We start from the raw sequence: 16,315 nt of genomic DNA on the forward strand, positions 1-16,315 counted from the left end.
AGACTATCATAAATATTTTTACAAGTGAGTATTATATGTATGTGCATGTATCAGCTGGGTGGAGTTTATTAGAGAACGAGATCCCTTGAATTGCAGAACTTATTTGAAAAGGCTGATCATAATGTCCAAATCAACTCTCATTTCCCAGAGAAATGTGTTGGTAAAACATACTCTCATGTTAAAAAAAAAAAAAAGTATCAAGATCAAAGGAAAAGAACCTCAAGTGACTGAGGTCTGCCAAAAAGAAATTTCCCATCGAGTTCTCTTTCACTAATAGTAGTAGTAGTAGTAGTAATAATAGTAGTAATAGTAATAATAATAATAATAATAATAATAATAATAATAATAATAATAATAATAATAATAATAATAATAATAATAATGAAGATGAGAAGCAGAACGAAGCACCTGAGAACTTAAGCTAGTTGTCTTGTTTCTGCCCGTTGAGGGAAGGATTTTTTTTTTTGGTCACTGTGTAAATTTTAATTGGAATTGCAAATCTAGCCTGGGATCTTATAAACCTTTTATGCTCATTTTTAAAAAAACCTATCTGTTTTGAGAAAGTAAGCTTCATTCTGTGGTACACAAATTAGGTAAAATTACTCACTTTGAGGAAAAGATTCACGCAAGTGATATAAAGATTCCTGGTGGCTAGTTTTCAGGGTTTTGATGGAGAGAAAAACATATTGGAGGCTTGGAAATAGGACTAAAAGGAAAAGTAATAGAAGTTCTTATTTTATTCTTACTTCAGAAAACACTAAGGTTGGTCTGTAGATAAAATGTCCTGGGGCGGTGGGAGGGCAGAAGTACCTTTAAAAATGAAATCTGAAATGACTGACGGTGTTTTAACCAAACCAACAACTGGAATCCCCTCCATAGCAGTGAACTATGCACTTCTGAAAAGAACAACTTTCTGTGTAGAGTGTGCACGTTGAAGACATGACTAATGGATCTCTCTCTGGGCCTATTTGAGATTCTCTTTGTGGTTGGTAGAATGTGCCACGCGTTTTAAAAGCAGTTTGCGATGAGGAGTGTTATGCTGGCAGTCCTGACGCTTGCCCAGCGGAAACCAGAGCCATCCCTGAGATCCTGGGCAGCCTTAGGATGCGTTCCTCGGCCCTCTGGCACCATCCCCTTTGCTGAGCTAATAATCAGGAGCCGAGACTTCTTTTCCAGAACTCGTGTTTGTCCGTTTGCTTGCTTGTTTATTTAAGCTAATTGTTGTTGAAGTACACACAGATGACAAGTATACAAATAATGAATTTTGATAAAGCAAAACACCTGTGTAACTATCACCCAAATCAAGAACTGGGCCATAGAGGCCCCCAGAAGCCCCTCGCACCCTCACGTCTGCCAGCATCGCTGTCTTTGCCTGCTTTAGAACTTTGTATAACTGAAATGATGCGGCGCTTACTCTTCTGCATGTGGCGTCATTTATTCCATGTGATTTTGGTGATGAGTCTAAGTCAGCATCAATTTTTAAACGTCTTTTTTGGGCACCTTTAACAAGATCTCCTGGCAGATTGGTCTGAGGGCATTAAATCTGAAAAAGGACCCCAGCTAGTAATTATAGCTCTGTAAGGAGTACGAGGCTGGAAAGTGCGGAGGCTGGATGTTGAGTCAATCACAGGCCGGCATATTTTCAGAGCACTTGCCTCTCTGCCTTTGCTGACTAGTCCTGCTGCATGGCTGCCAGCCAGACTCCCTGCTGGGACATAGCCCTCCCTGGTCCGACAAGGAACAAACCCAGTGACTTACATCTAGGGAGCATCTCAGTGCTGAATGCTGCTCCTGGGTCTGTCTTCCCCACAGAAGGAGATGAGTTGAGTAGCTGCCCTGCTTATGTCAGTGAGCTGTACCAAGTGGCGTAACGTGGAGTCATTCTGCATGAGAATGAAAATAGGAAGGTCCTGCAGGCCTGTCCCTGGAAGTGGACACTTAGCATTGTGACCGGCCCCTGTGAGGAGCTGTCTGTTCCATGCGTGTGTCCGATCATGTTGTCCCTATCTTATCCCTAGGGAAGCAGAGGTGCCTAGCTTTCTTGAGAGAGCGTATTAATGATGGTTCAGAGTGACTGGGGAGAAGCAGAGCTTTTGTGATAATGTCAGACATTTAATAATTCCAGAAAACCCACACCAGGGAGCAGGCAGTACATAGCTGTCATCTGTTCTGTAGAACAAGATTGTCATTAAGAAACCACAGAATGGTTCTGTTTTAACTGATTCGTGCCATTGCAGTACGCATTGGAGAAGACATTTCATCGTGCATCATGCCAGCAAGTGGGTAAATATACTGAATTTTCACAGTTCCCAACTTCCATCATAATCTGGAGCGGCGCAGGCTGCATGTGGTGAACATTCCCGCGCTCGAGCATTTTCCTGTCTCAGTATTGTGAAAACAACGCAGCGCACAAACTTCATATTTTGTAACCAGGGAAATTTTTAGCATTTTGAGCAAGCTTACAAAGAAGTAAACACATTAAATCACTTGCCCCAGTCTTTCTTCCTCAGAGTGTGCCAGGAAGTTCGGGAGCAGTCATTTTCATGCTGCTTTCAAGATGGGAAAGTGGAGACAAAAAGGACATGTTTGAAAATTTAGCCATAACTTCCACCTGTATAGACCTCAGAACTCAGAACTATCCTAGAATGCCAGGTTCATAGTAGTGAGTCTCAGTGTAAGAAAGTGGAGAACAAGGGGCAGAGCGTCCGTGGCACCACTGGTGGGTTTCAGGGGGATGGAGGTAATGGCCCATCAGCCTTCAGGATGGCAGGTGGGACGTGGCCAGCCCTGACAGGTGACTTTTGTGCTGTGCCGGGTGAAGCCCGTTTTCTGTGTGTCCCAGGGCATGAAACAGCTTGGAAAGCATTGCTTTAGACAGTTCTTGGAAGACTCTGAGGATGGCATTTCAGCCGAGTACCGAATGAGTAGGATCCACTGGGAAGACTTGGGGGAAGACTGTTCCAGAAAGAGGGAGCACGTGCAAAGGCCTTGAGGCAAGAATGCATCATTGTGTCCTCGGGGTGGAGAGAGTGTGGTGAGTGGAGCCAGAGCACAGTGACCTGGCCACAGATGGCGGGTGGCCCCGCTGAGAGGCCGATGGGCCCCGGGGCCAGGTCTTTGGGGGCCTCGTCCTCATCAGGGATGCTTGGATTCTACTCTGAGGGTACAATGGAGCCACTGCAGGTTTTAAACAGAGGAACATCATGATCATGATGTAGAAGTGTGAAAGCATAGTGTTTTGGACTGAGAGAGAAACTAGAGACAGACTGGTCCGCTCTCTGCATTTTATTGTATGAAGGAAGCTTTTCTGTGCCTTGCTGCTGTTGATATTTTTGGTGGTGTCATTTTTTTTTTTTATTTGTAAAATAAGGAACTTGTATGAAATGGCTTCTAATTGCTTTTTGGCCCTAAAGATCTTGATCTCTGTCTATGCCTCTTTATTAGCCTCCTAGGGCTGTACTAACTAATGAGCACAAACTAGATGCCTTAAAACAACAGAAGTTTCTTCTCTCCGAGTTTTGGAGGCCAGGAGCCCAGAATCAAGGTGTTAGCAGGGTTGGTTCTTTCTGGAGGCTTGAGGGAGAATCTGTCCCATGCCTCTCCCCCTAGCTTCTGGTGGTTGCTGGCAACCCTTGGCTTGTTGACATAGCACTGCAGTCCCTGCCACCAGTATCACATGGTCTTCTCTGTGTCCTTGTGTCTTCACTTGTGTTCTTGTAGGGAGACCAGTCCCCCTTAAGTCTTTGGATTTAGGGCCCACCCTAACCCAGTATGATCTCATCTTGACTTGATCACACCAGTCAAGACCCCATTTCCCCAGCTGAGGTCATACTGACAGGTTTTGGGGGTTAGGGCTTGAACACGTCTTTGTAGGGGACACATTTCAACCTGTAACACCTTCCTTCTGCTGTCGCCTTTATAGCAATGCCTCCTCCATTGTGTTGACTGACCTCTGCTTAGTTTAATGGAATCCAAACAGCCATTTCATCTGAGCAGCTGATAGGTCAAAATACTGTCCCTCTATTGTTAAACAGCATGGTCTGCCCTTTTCACATAGATGAAAGGTAGAAATATTGTCAGAATTGTTCAAATCCAACATATCTCAAATGTCGTGCCTTCATGGAATAATTTTAGAGAAGCACATGGATTGAAGAGATCTGTTTGTCTCAGCCTTGGACCTGTAGTCCACATTTTCTCACACCCTTTTCTACCCCTTTTCTTCTGTTGTTGTTGTTGTGGGTTTTGGTTAACCAGTGATTTGATTTCACTCATAAATTACATATTTATTTCCTGCCTTGTACCAGAAAAATTTTAAAGCATCTCTCTATGTATATAAAACAAGATGACAGAGTTAAAGGTGGGGGTGAAAGGGAAAAAAGGTAGGAACAAAATGAAAAGGGAGGTGAGAAGGAGCTACAGGTGGGTCACAGATGGGACTCTCATAACTGCCAGGGTGGGAAGGGAGACTTTTTGAGTCACACAGTTCCGGTAGTTTCATGGGGCCAATTTTGAAATTGGCTTCGAACACTAGCTTTGGGGATTACAGTGGAGCACATTCCAGCAAAAGCAGTTCTGCTGGGGGCGGGGAGGTGGGGCTTCGAGGGAAGTGTGGCAAATTTCTGAGACTCAGATTTCCATCTCTGCTCATATGATCTGGTCTGACATAAATGCAAAACAAGTTCAAGGACAGGATGGAGTGCATTTCTGTCAAACAGTCCTTTATGAGTATGGTGCCCTTCTTAATCTGTTTCTCACTCTCACCATTCCACCTCTCAGATGGAGGCCAGTGGTGAAGCCAATGATAGTGTCTCTGGTTTGGATAAACCTTTATTCACTGACTTGGGGCATAATCTTCAGTATGTAGAATTGCCATAGCGGTTTTTTTTTTTATATATGAACTCTTACTTTGCTCTAAAAGTGTGTGTGTGTAGTTTAGCCACATATGTGTCATGCAGGGGGAGTCCTTATTTCTGAACATTCATAATTCGAGTTTCTGCACTTAGAAAGTTACAGAGAGAATTGATGATAGTCAGAACACAAAAATACTTACTAATGATCAAATTCATGACTTTGGTCCGCATCCTAGCATATCGTCTTCCTTCCTAGCATCTTCCCCACGCACCCTGCCGATATTCCTGTTCTTTGACCTCTTGATGATCGTTGATATTGTGCAGTGCAGATAAATTGCAGACTGAGCAAAAGGTCAAGGATTTCACAAAGGCAGTGGAAGTAATAGAGGCGCTGTGCTTGAACCGCACACACAGCCGCTGACAGTGAGGCTTGGATCTGCGGGATTACTAACAGTCGAAGAAGAAAACTCTATGATCAAAGTGACAGGAGTGGAAAGTCTTTATTTTGACTATCAAAGAAAGCATTGATTTGAGTATCACATGATTGAGGGGCCCATTAGCTGATGATGCCTTGATGATGTTTTGTAAAAATTACTTTATGATTCTGCTCTAAAAGACCACTCTGAAGTGAGGACTGTCGTATAGCACTGTAACATAATTTTGTTAGAACAGTTACAAACACAATTAATGTTTGGTTCATTCTTTGTTTCTTTTGAGTGCACAGTCGCTCTTATGACCTACATATTAACATTGTTAAATATTTTCTAAACGTACTTGTGTATTTTGTAATTTTGTCTCAAAGTGAAATCTTAACCTTTTCTAAATCACTGTTTACTATTAAATTTTGGCTTCCATTTTATGTTTATCTACTTTAAGTGATCTTTTTTGGTCTCGGTTATTCTCCGTTAATGAGCATCGCCACTATCTGTCACAGCTGTAGGAGGCGGACTATCTTGGAGAGCATCCTTTTGAAATTCATGTCCTTCCCAAAACCTTAGAATGTGACCTTATTTGGAAATAGGGTTGCTGCAGGTGCAATTGATTGTTAAGATGAGGTCAGGCTGGAGTAGGATGGCCCTATAATCCAGCATGACTGGTATCCTTATAAGGAGGGAAGAGACCAGGCGAAGACAACCACGTGAGGAAGCAGACACACAGAGAGAAGGCCATGTGGTGACAGAAGCAGAGCTCAGAGTGATGTGTCTATAGGCCTTCAAGGAGTGCCAAGGATTGCCAGTAACACCAGGAGCTAAGAGAAGGCATGAAACAGATTGTCCCCTCCGGAGGCCCCAGAAGGAACAACCCCTGTCAACACCTTGATTTTGGACTTCTAGCCTCTAGAACTGGGAGAGGATAAATCTCTGTTGTTTTAAGCCACCCGGTAGGTGGTAGGTAGTTTGTTATGGTGGCCACGGGAAGCTAATACAGGGAGTTTTCGGAAAATGATTCTACTGATCCATGGACTAGGTGTTATTTTTCAAAACCTAGGCCCAAAGAATGGTATTAAGTCAAGATGAAAACAGGACAAAAAAGTTATTTCATTGGCCCAAACTCAGTATAGCCTAAATAACTTTTATCTTACAGTATTGTCTGTATTAAATGAGTAGTTTCTTGTTCAAAGAGATCAGTTGTTTCTGCTAATAATGATTGAACTGGGAATGTTTTTCACTGGTAGAGAATAAGGGCCGACAGTTCTGTGTTCCTTTGTATGTCAGTTGGTATTTGTCCTCCGTGGCATTTTTCAGAGAAGAGTTTGACTAGCAAGTTCTATCTAAAGTTAATGCAGTACCTTGTAGATCAGGCTGCATAAATGTGTTTGGGGCAGGAGAGTTTGACGTTTGGAACTGGTTCTTTTCAAAAGAGAGGAATTATGATTATATGTCATTATCGTCAGTGCCCTCTAAAAAGCAAATTGTTTACTCCCCCAAAGAACCTGAGATTCTGTGTGTGTGTGTATCCTTTGAAATTAAAAGGCCAAGTCAGTGTGTTCCATTATCCAGTATGAAGTGTGTCAGGAGTGGCCTCACTGGAGTCTTGTCCTGCATGATCAGTTGCTGGCTCCAGTGTCAGAATGTCACGCCTGGCAGGTTAGCAGGTTTTGGCAGAGGAAATGAAACCTAGTCAGTTACTACGAGATTTATAGTAGACCTGCTATTGCAGGAAGTGGTGAAAAGTTGATTGATAGTTTGAGACAAAACTCTACAGCAAGAAACAGGATGTATGCTTTCTATTTATACCCAGTTTTCTTTTTCCTACATTTCAGGGCTCCTTTTTCACTTTGTTTTGGCTGTTTCATAAGGCTGTGGTTCCCTTTTTTTTTTTTTTTCTTAAACTCAGTCACCAAATATAAAATAACTGAGGAAATTTTATATCAGCTTAGCTATGGTAAAGGTATACACACTCGGCTGTTAACTGTTACTCTTCCATGGGAACTGGATCTACTGTAACTTGTCAAAAAACAGTCTTTACATTAAAAAAAATCCTCCAAAAGAATATTATTTCACATATATAAACAGAATGGATTTTTTTTAAAGTTACATGGCAGAATTACATTTCCAAAAATTTTCTAGGAAAAACCTATGTTGAATATAATTTTATTGAAGTATGACGTTAGTATGATCTATTATGTGTCTTTTAAATGCTGAATCTCTCCGCTTGGTAATAAACACATCTTAGCAGGTAGGAGCTCTTCACTTAGATACAAAATACATACCACAGGTGCAACTAGTAACTCAGGCTATGTGTTCATTGAGTATATCCACATGTCCCTGGTTTTTGTAAGCGTTCTGCTTAACTAATAATGTCATTTGACAAGGCTCTTTGACATGAACTAGACTGGTCTGTTTCGAGTGTGACAGTGAAAAACCACTAACTGCATTAAACGAGGTGCTTTCTGAAATGGAAAGGCCATTACAGAGTTAGATTCTAGAATTTACAAGGAGTGGCAGACTTAGAACCAACTCTAATTGTGCCAGTGTTGGAAAGAACAAAAAGGCTACTCTTTCCCGGCTTCATTTTTTTCTCCAAAGGAATAATTTCCTTTTCTGCGAGCAGTGATTGCTAAGTTATCTGTGTAAAATAATTGAATAAAAACAAATGCAGTGTCCATTCCTCAGACTCTTGGGTCCTATTCTACATTAATGACTTTTTGAAAAATGTAATCCCTTTTTATCCTAGCATTCTTTCAGAGTTCAGAATGCTGCTTCTGTAAAGTTTCTGTCAGAACTTGAATATCAGTTTAGGAAACTAGCCAATTTGAGGTGGTAAAAGTGGGATAATAAGAAATAAGGATGAATTGGGGTGTAAGGGGGAAAAATCAACATATAATCCACTTTTTAAACATTATATAAATGGGTCACTTTAAACATGTGCCAAAAGTGAGGGAAAAAAAACCTTTTCCCTGAAGGATAAAAATTCACCTCAGCTGGTAACAGACAGGAGTTTCTCTTTGGGTCACGTGGCTCATCCTCACCCCTTTCCTGCCTGTTAGAGTTGACACTTTTTTTTAGTCCCAGCCTATGTGAGGTATGTTTTCTGAAAAGAGCCAAGATTTCAGATGAGGGGCTTTGAAATTCCAAACTTAACACTATTATAAATGGCGGTTAAATGGGATACTTTTAGACAATAACAAAGATCCAGATAATTTTAACTTGAGTAGATATATCTCCTGTATTCATTAACATGCACAAAAATAATTCAGTTTTTCCCTCCGATTCTACAATTGTAGTTAAAGCTTAGACGTATACTTCATTTAAGATCGCTGAGCTAAGGAGACCAGTCACAATTTCTTTGGAGAATTCTGGGCCTTGTGCAGGTTTGAACTTGCTCCTTCAGAAGGTGTTGAGTGAAGTTCAAATTGGGAAGGAGTCAAGAATGTGGTCTTAAGAAGGAAACCTTTTCAGAGCCTGGGTATTCCTGGGGGGCCCTGTGGCAGTAGATACAGAGCCCTGGAGCTCAGAGGTGTGGGCTTTCTGTCCCGACTGCCCCATCCACTGGGTGAACTTGAAGTTCAGCAGGTCTCCTAACCTCTCCAAGCTTCTTTCTTGTCATCTGTCACGTGGGGATGAAAATGAAGCTGATTCATGGGGTTGTTGTCTGCAGGAGCCAGTGCAGTGATGTTTGTGGAGTATCATCCTTCGCAAATTGTTGGAAGTATTTATTGTGGCTGTTAAAAAATGTAAGATGTGGGTCACTGAACTGTCAAAGCTTTTATTTTGAAATATTATTTTCACATTATAATTTAATAAGAGGCATTGTCTTCTCTCCCAAGTTCCTTGCTCTTTATCTCTTAAAGCTATGTGTCACCCAGAGAGGAGGACCTTTTTCATTGAAAAAGACGGCAGTGAACTAGTTCTTAGATGCTGGCAGGACCTTGGGGCAAAGAGGTTTTAAACTGGTCCATGAGCTCTGACCAGATCCTTGACCACTGGTAGCCACAGCTTCAGAATATATGGTGGCATCATCTATAGCTGTTTTGGACATGGATGCAGGTTATATTGCAGCCATCTTAAGAACTGTGCTCTTAAAGATGTCTTAAACTGACCAGAGTTCACCCAGAGTTAACAGCCCTTTGGTGAATCATTAACCAACTCCAGCAGATCTCACCTGAGTTTTCCTCTTTACCCTGGACCATCTTTCCTTTTCTAAGCTCTGGCAATTCCAGCACCGAAACATAGGGCTTTCCTTGCTTAAGAGAAAGTTGCCCATCCATGATGGCCATTGTCTTTGTCCAACCCACCCTCGGACACTGACTGCACTGGGGCTTCTGGGGCCTGATTACTCTTGTGGAGAGACCTGGGGGTGGGGTAGGGGTGAGGGAAGCATCCCTGTACAAAGTCACTATTACGCTAAACATTTTGAGACAGAAGGGTCTCAGGTACATCCAGGCATTTAGATGAAAATCACCATCCAGCACTTCAGCTCTGTTGAAATGAAGCCTCACTTCCTCAATATTATGGGATGGATTATGCTTTGATGGATGAATTTATCCTGTGAACTCGGCTCATCTAGTTTGTCTCAAGCCACTCATTTATTTTTGGAGTTAGGGAAACACAGAAGCCAGGTCAACACGTGTGCCATTCTCACTCTGCCACTTTTTTCCAGTTGCCGCACCAGATCTTCCTCTATAGAACAGCAAAGACAGCGTTTTTGGAGAACTGCCGTAAGCTTTATGTTGCTTCAAAAACCAAACGAAAATACATCCAAGTTAATGAAAAAGTTTATTCAGTTTAATGTCATGTTACAAATTCAGGGAAAAATATCCTCTCAAGTACCATGAGGTGGTTTTCTGCCCAAAATAAAAAGCACTCCATGCTGCTCCCTAACGTTGCTCTTCTTTCTTAAACAATATGCGGTGAAAAGTCTCCCTCTCACCACCGTCCTCCACCTTTCCAGTTCCTGTTGTGCTCCCGCCACATAAATGAGTGTTTTCTGTAGCTCTCCAGAGTTCACGGGTAAGTGTCCAAGCAAATACAAGTGTGCTTTTATTTCTTCACTCTTTTGTTTGTTTAACATAGAATGCAGCATGTACACCTGGCAGGCCTTTTGTTGTTGTTGTCTATCTGGGTGCGCCCATGGAGAGCTCCGTCGGCTACATTGCTGTAGACTTTTCCTTCGTGTGGACACCACCAGCCTAACCAGTACCATGGTGATGGTCATTTGGTTGTTTCTTACTTTGGAGTATTAAAAACAACGCCACAGCAAATAATCTGGAACCTGTGTCATGTAGCATATGTGTTTAATTTCCAGATGTGGTGTTGCTGGGTCAAGGGTGTGGACGTTTTCAGTTTTGAAAGTTATTGCTGGATTTTCCAGCATCGGGCTTGTTTACTCTCACCAGCAGTGTATGAAAGTGCCTTTCCTCCACAGCCTTGCTAGCAGGGTTACCAAATGTTCAGATTTTTGCCAATCTGATAAATGAGAAATATATCTTGGGATGACTTTAATTTGTGTTTCTCTTATTTTGTTCAACATCTCTTGACATATTTAAGAGTTATTTGTATTTCTTTTTGTGAGAATTGGCTGCCTGTGTCTTCTGCGCATTTTTCCGATGGATTGTTATCTCCATTTTTAACAACTCTCTTAGGAGAATTAGGCCTTGCTTTGTGATATGAATTGCAATTTTTTTTTTCAATTTTGCATTACCTTTTGACTTTTCTTATGTGTTTCTTTTTCCCTACAGAATTGTTGCTTTTTATTAGGCGAATTTATCAATCTTTACCTTTCCTTTGTGGTTTCTGGATTTTGAGCCATAGTCAGGAAGGCCTTCCTTATTCTAGGGTCATAAAGGAAATCTCCTGCGTCTCCCTGTAATACTTGGTTCATTTTTGACATTTATGTCCTTGGTCTGTTTGGGGATTTATCCTGGTGTACCATGTGAGGTGTGGATCCAGCTTTATTTGGTTATTTCTTTAAACTTTGTACCCTGTTGCCTCAGGCCAATTAAAATGGTCCTGACATTTCTTCTTGAAATGGTTTTCAAGGTCCAAAAAGTTGGCAGCTCTTGCAGAAGCCCTAAAGGAAGCATCCCTGACCAAGGCCCAGCTGGGATTAGAGCTAGAGGAACTGGAAGCAGCAGCACTTCTGGTCCAGGAGGAAGAAACTGCATCAAAAGCAGCGGCCCATTCCATTTCCAGGCAGCAGACACCTGCCTCCAGTTCTGAGACCAGCGATTCAGAGGAATCAGACAGCACCGCATCATCTGAGACTGAAGACTCAGACTCTGAGCAGGAGGAGCCCAGAGGCAGTGAACCCGAGGCAGGAAATGCCTTGCTTGGTCCCTTTGCTGAGAAGAGCGGTGCTGCCCTGCTCTGGGATGCTGGTGTTGGGGGTACAGCCTTGGCCCTCCCGGGCTCTGATGTTGGCCAGGGGAAGCCGCTTGCCCCTTCCTGGGCTCCTGGAGCATCTGGGCCTCTGATCCAGGAGCTCGGAGAGCAACTGGAGACGACAGTCCACGTTTCCGAGCCCAAGGGCTCCGCTGCTGGAAAGCAGGGTGGTGTGCGGGGGAGAGACGGCCGGCAGACGCCAGAGGATTGACTTTGAGTGGTCTCATCCGTTGTTCCGAATTAGGACAGATTTGGTTTTGTTTACTGGGTCAGAATTCTTCCTTTTCACCTGTACTTTTCCTTAGTGGATACAGCATTGGTTGTCATGTATAATTTTGATAACTGTTGGTTTTCTTGTTGCACTTTTAAAAACAAAGTTCTGAAGTGTTTTTTTATTCAAGTGTAATTAATATTTGAAAGTGAAAATAATATTTCTGCCAGAATCTCTAGAATGTAAAGCCCATTAATATTTTTAATAGCTTTATGGAGATAAGTTAGATATACAATAAACTGCATCTGTCTAAAGTGTACAGCGTGGTGTGTGTTGACTGGTGCGTACACCAAGTGAAACCTGCCGTCAGAATGCCCTGCCTGCCCATCATCTGCCATCTCCAAGTGTCCTCCTGCCTCTTCGCTACCCCCTCCCACCCCCAGCCCCCACCTGTCACCCCCCATTCCCCAAGGCAAGCATCACCCATCTGCTCTCTGTCACTGTACATTAGTTTGCATTTCCTACAATTTAATGTAAATTGAATCATATAAAATGTACTCTTCTTTATCAGATTTATTTCATTCGGTATAATTATTTTGAGATTCATCAATGTGGCATATATCAGGGTTTTTTGTTCTTTTTTTGTTTGTTTGTTTCTTTACCATATCTGAGCAATATTTCATTAAATGGACATTTGGGTTGTTTCCAGCTTTTGGCTGTTACAAATAAAGCTGTTACGAACATTTGTGTGCAAGTCTTTGTGTGGACATATGCTTTCGTTTCTCTTAGGTAAACATCTAGGAGTGGAATGATGGAGCCGTATGGTAGGTGTATGTTTAACAGTTTAAGAAACCACCAAACTGTTTTCCAAAGTGGCTGTACCATTTTACACTCCCACCAGCCCCGTGTGAGAGTCTCTGTTATTTCGCATGCTTGTCATCGCTTGGTACATTTTACCATTTTAATAGGTGTGATGTGGTATCTCATTGTGGTTTTAATTTGCATTTTTAAGACTTCTAATGTTGAGCATCTTTTCATATGCATACTTGTCATCCACATTTCTTTGGTGAAGTGTCTGTTCAAATCTCTTGCCAATTTGCTGGGCTGCTGTTCTTATTCTTGAGTTTGAAGAGTTCTTTATAAATTCTAGATACTATTCCTCAGATGAGTCATCTTTGCATGCCTGATAATCTTTGATTGGGTGCCAAACTTTGTGAATTTTACCTTGTTGGGTGCTGAATATGTACTCTTATTAAGTATTTTTTAGCTTTTGGGGGAATGCAGTTAAGTTACTTGGAAATAGTTTGATCCTTGTGGGTCTTGCAGGCCTCAAACAGTGCTGAGTCTAGGACAAAACTGTTTGCCAGTCCTCAGGGGAGATTTTCCCTTGCCCCCTGGATTATGAGTTTTCCAGTCTGGCTGATGGAAATAGGCACCTGTGTGAGTGCTGAGCTCTGTGCCCTCTAATCCTTTCACGTGGTTCTGTCCTGGCTTCATTTTCATGCTTTTCTCAGTAAGTTCTCTACCCTCTCCAGATACCTGAGGTTCTCTGCAGCTCTTTCCTCTCCTGGATGCTGTCCTGCAAACTCTAGGTGCCTTGATCTCCCCAAGGCCCCAGCTCTGTGTCCTGAACTCCAAAGTCCCTTGGGTTCTGCCTGGGTTGCCCTCCCTGTGCATCTGGACAGTCTTCCAAGGCAGTAGGTGAGGCCGTCACACTGCTCTCGAGTTTGTCTTCCATCCCTCGGGGTCACTGTCTTCCACTGCCTGATGTCCAGTGTTGTGAAAACCATTGTTTCACGTATGATATCTGTTTTTCTTTTTTGGTTACATCAGGAGGGAGAGTAGATCTGGTTCCTGTTACTCCATCTTGATTGGAAACGCAAGTCTCCATCAATATTTTAAATGTGAATTTTCCCACTTGAGTGTACGCTCTCAGGGAGGTGTCTGTGTCGTGTCTTGTTACCCCTGAGTCATCAGCGCCCGTGTTCTCAGCACTCCATAAATATTTGTTGAATGAATAAACAAATTGAATAAACCAGTTTGCTTTGGGGAGGAAATGAAATGAAATCTGATACGTATTCATCTCAGTAGCATTTTTATTTCAGGAAAGGCTATGATCCCTTTTACTCTGGGTATAATACATAGGTTTTGAGAATTTGTATTTCCACTCTAAATTCCAGTTGTATTAACAGAAGAGTTGGAGTGACTGTGCCATTTGACACGCATGTTAACTCCTGAACACTATAACAGCTTTGTTACAATGTGTTCGAGACTTTTCTCAGGCTCCCTGGAGAGCTTCAAAATCCCTGTGACCATTGAAAATGCATTTCTCCTCAGTAGCACATGGCCTGAAGCCAGTTTGAAAATGCATTATCTGTTACTCCCCTCACTTACTTCTCCTAACGTGAGATTGAGCAAACCCACTCTTGTCTGAAAGTTTAAAGTAGTGGAAAATTTTCCTTCCATCAGCTTCTGTCCTTACATAGGAATCTAAACAGGATCTTCTTCAGTGAGACTTGTCTTGGGTGGAAAAACCTGTTACCCCTTTTCTCAAAGAATAGGCAAACATGATCCTTCCTGGCCATCCTCAAAGCCAAGGAACCCACTGAACAACTCTCATGAGTTTTAAAGACAACGTGAGTGAGCGAGCGCCTTAATTTTAAATTCCATGTATGTGGCGTTTCTTTTACCCTCTATTCACAGATGGTTAAAACTTTGATATACTATAGTACTCTGTCTCTGTTTAAGATGACTTTAAAACACTGGTGCTGACTTTTATTTATTTTTTTTTAACTAGACAACCTGCCAGGCAACTCTAAGGATCTCTTGTAACCATGTGCGTTTCCCAAGATCCCTTGGTAATAGAAGAAAAAAATAGTAGAAAAAATAAGGAAAGCACAGGGAGGAGGGCTTAGCAACTGCCTAGCCGCAGCTCAGTGGGAAGAACCAAGGCTTTGGGGCTGGAGAGACGAGGCATTGAGCTCCAGGCCCACAGCTCAGGTGCGACCAGGCCGTCGGAGTACGCCAGCCTCCGAACCTCGCCCTTCACCTTGGAAATGGGACTAGAACTCCCTTTCTTGCTTATCTTACAGGGTGTATGTTCAAAACATTTTATAAACTGGAAAGTATTAAATCAGTGTGAGGGTTTATTATTATTGTCTGGCTTCCCAGAACTGCACAGGGCTCTTTTCAGCTACCTGACCACAGGTCGCTGGGAGAGCCAGTCCTTTGAAAATAAGGGCGCTGTTAATCGCTCCTGAGGCATGCTCATGGTGCAAGTCTACACAGTTCAGCAGATTAGATAGAAATATTAATTATGTCAGTGAATCACCACACTGCCTCATATTCTGGGCTGGCATCATCATTGACCTGTTTTTCTGTGTTCTGTCTCTCTTCTGTTAGCCTTGAAGAAGGACTCAGGGCCTTGCTGTGGGCATGATCGGTTTTAGGTGCCAGTGACTGTGCTGGTCTCATCTTTCCCTCAAACAGGATTAATTTACAAATGAGATAGGACTGCCTGCTACCACAGTCTAAATCGGTTGAACAGCTGGGGGCGGGGGGGTTTCACACCTGTTAGTGAAAAATCCATTTTGGTTGCATGGATCAAATTCTATTACCAAGACTTGAGCATAAGAGAGAAAGGGTCAAGTTTTCTCAGCCATTAAGACTTTAGAAGATTCTTTTACATCAGAGGGGGCTCCTGGATATCTATTTTGTTATAAGGAGATTTTTATTTTCTATCTCGTAACTAGAAATTAACCCACGTAGTCGATGGTGGCAAAAGAGACATCTCTAAGAGAAATGGAAATGAATTAAAGAGAATATAGGAAGAAACTCTAGGCACCTTTAGAGTTGTTCCTCTATTAAAAATATACCAATGCTTCAGAATGTATTAATTATAAAATCTTTGAAGATGCAGACATCCTCCTGTATAAAATGATCTGTCATGTAATGTCATTGCATGTCATGTAGATTGAAGTTAAAACTTCAGAAACACAAATCTGTGTGACTGGTCAAGTGTCTCCATTAAAGCAAATCAAAGATTGCAAATGTTTCCTTAACATCATTCCATCTAAATCCCCGACGGAATTTTTGTTTGTGATCTGCAGCTCCCTTCCCCGCCCGATTTCCGAGCGTGTTATATATAGTTTCAATCCATACCAAATGAAGGAAGCATTGATTAGACTTGATTTAAGGCAGCAAGTGATAAATGCAGCTGGAAATTGATTCATGACTCTCAAGTGACTGGGGCACAGCCATCCACAGTTGACACAACTCTTGTCTCAAGGCTGGAGAGAACAAACAGGGAAACACATGTCAAACAGATAAATGACTTGGCTGTTTTGAGCTCTCCGTGGAGGCCATTTGTTTCCTAGATAAGGAAGACTGCTCTCCAAAGTCGTGAAAAGATAAGCGAGAGGAAAAGGATG

At 42.2% G+C, this 16,315-nt stretch overlaps 1 protein-coding gene across 1 annotated transcript in view; it reads left to right on the forward strand.

Annotated features, from left to right (window-relative positions):
• Positions 1-12,204, forward strand: part of SHQ1 (SHQ1, H/ACA ribonucleoprotein assembly factor) — an 88,710-nt gene extending 76,506 nt beyond the window's left edge. Inside the window, exon 11 of the mRNA XM_010970593.3 lies at positions 11,333-12,204. Coding sequence (XP_010968895.2) covers positions 11,333-11,885 — 553 coding nt within the window. The 3' untranslated portion in view covers positions 11,886-12,204. The remainder of the gene's footprint in view (positions 1-11,332) is intronic.
• Positions 12,205-16,315: the final 4,111 nt, after the last annotated feature.

Source organism: Camelus bactrianus, chromosome 17, assembly GCF_048773025.1.
Source record: "Camelus bactrianus isolate YW-2024 breed Bactrian camel chromosome 17, ASM4877302v1, whole genome shotgun sequence".
Lineage (NCBI taxonomy): Eukaryota > Metazoa > Chordata > Mammalia > Artiodactyla > Camelidae > Camelus > Camelus bactrianus.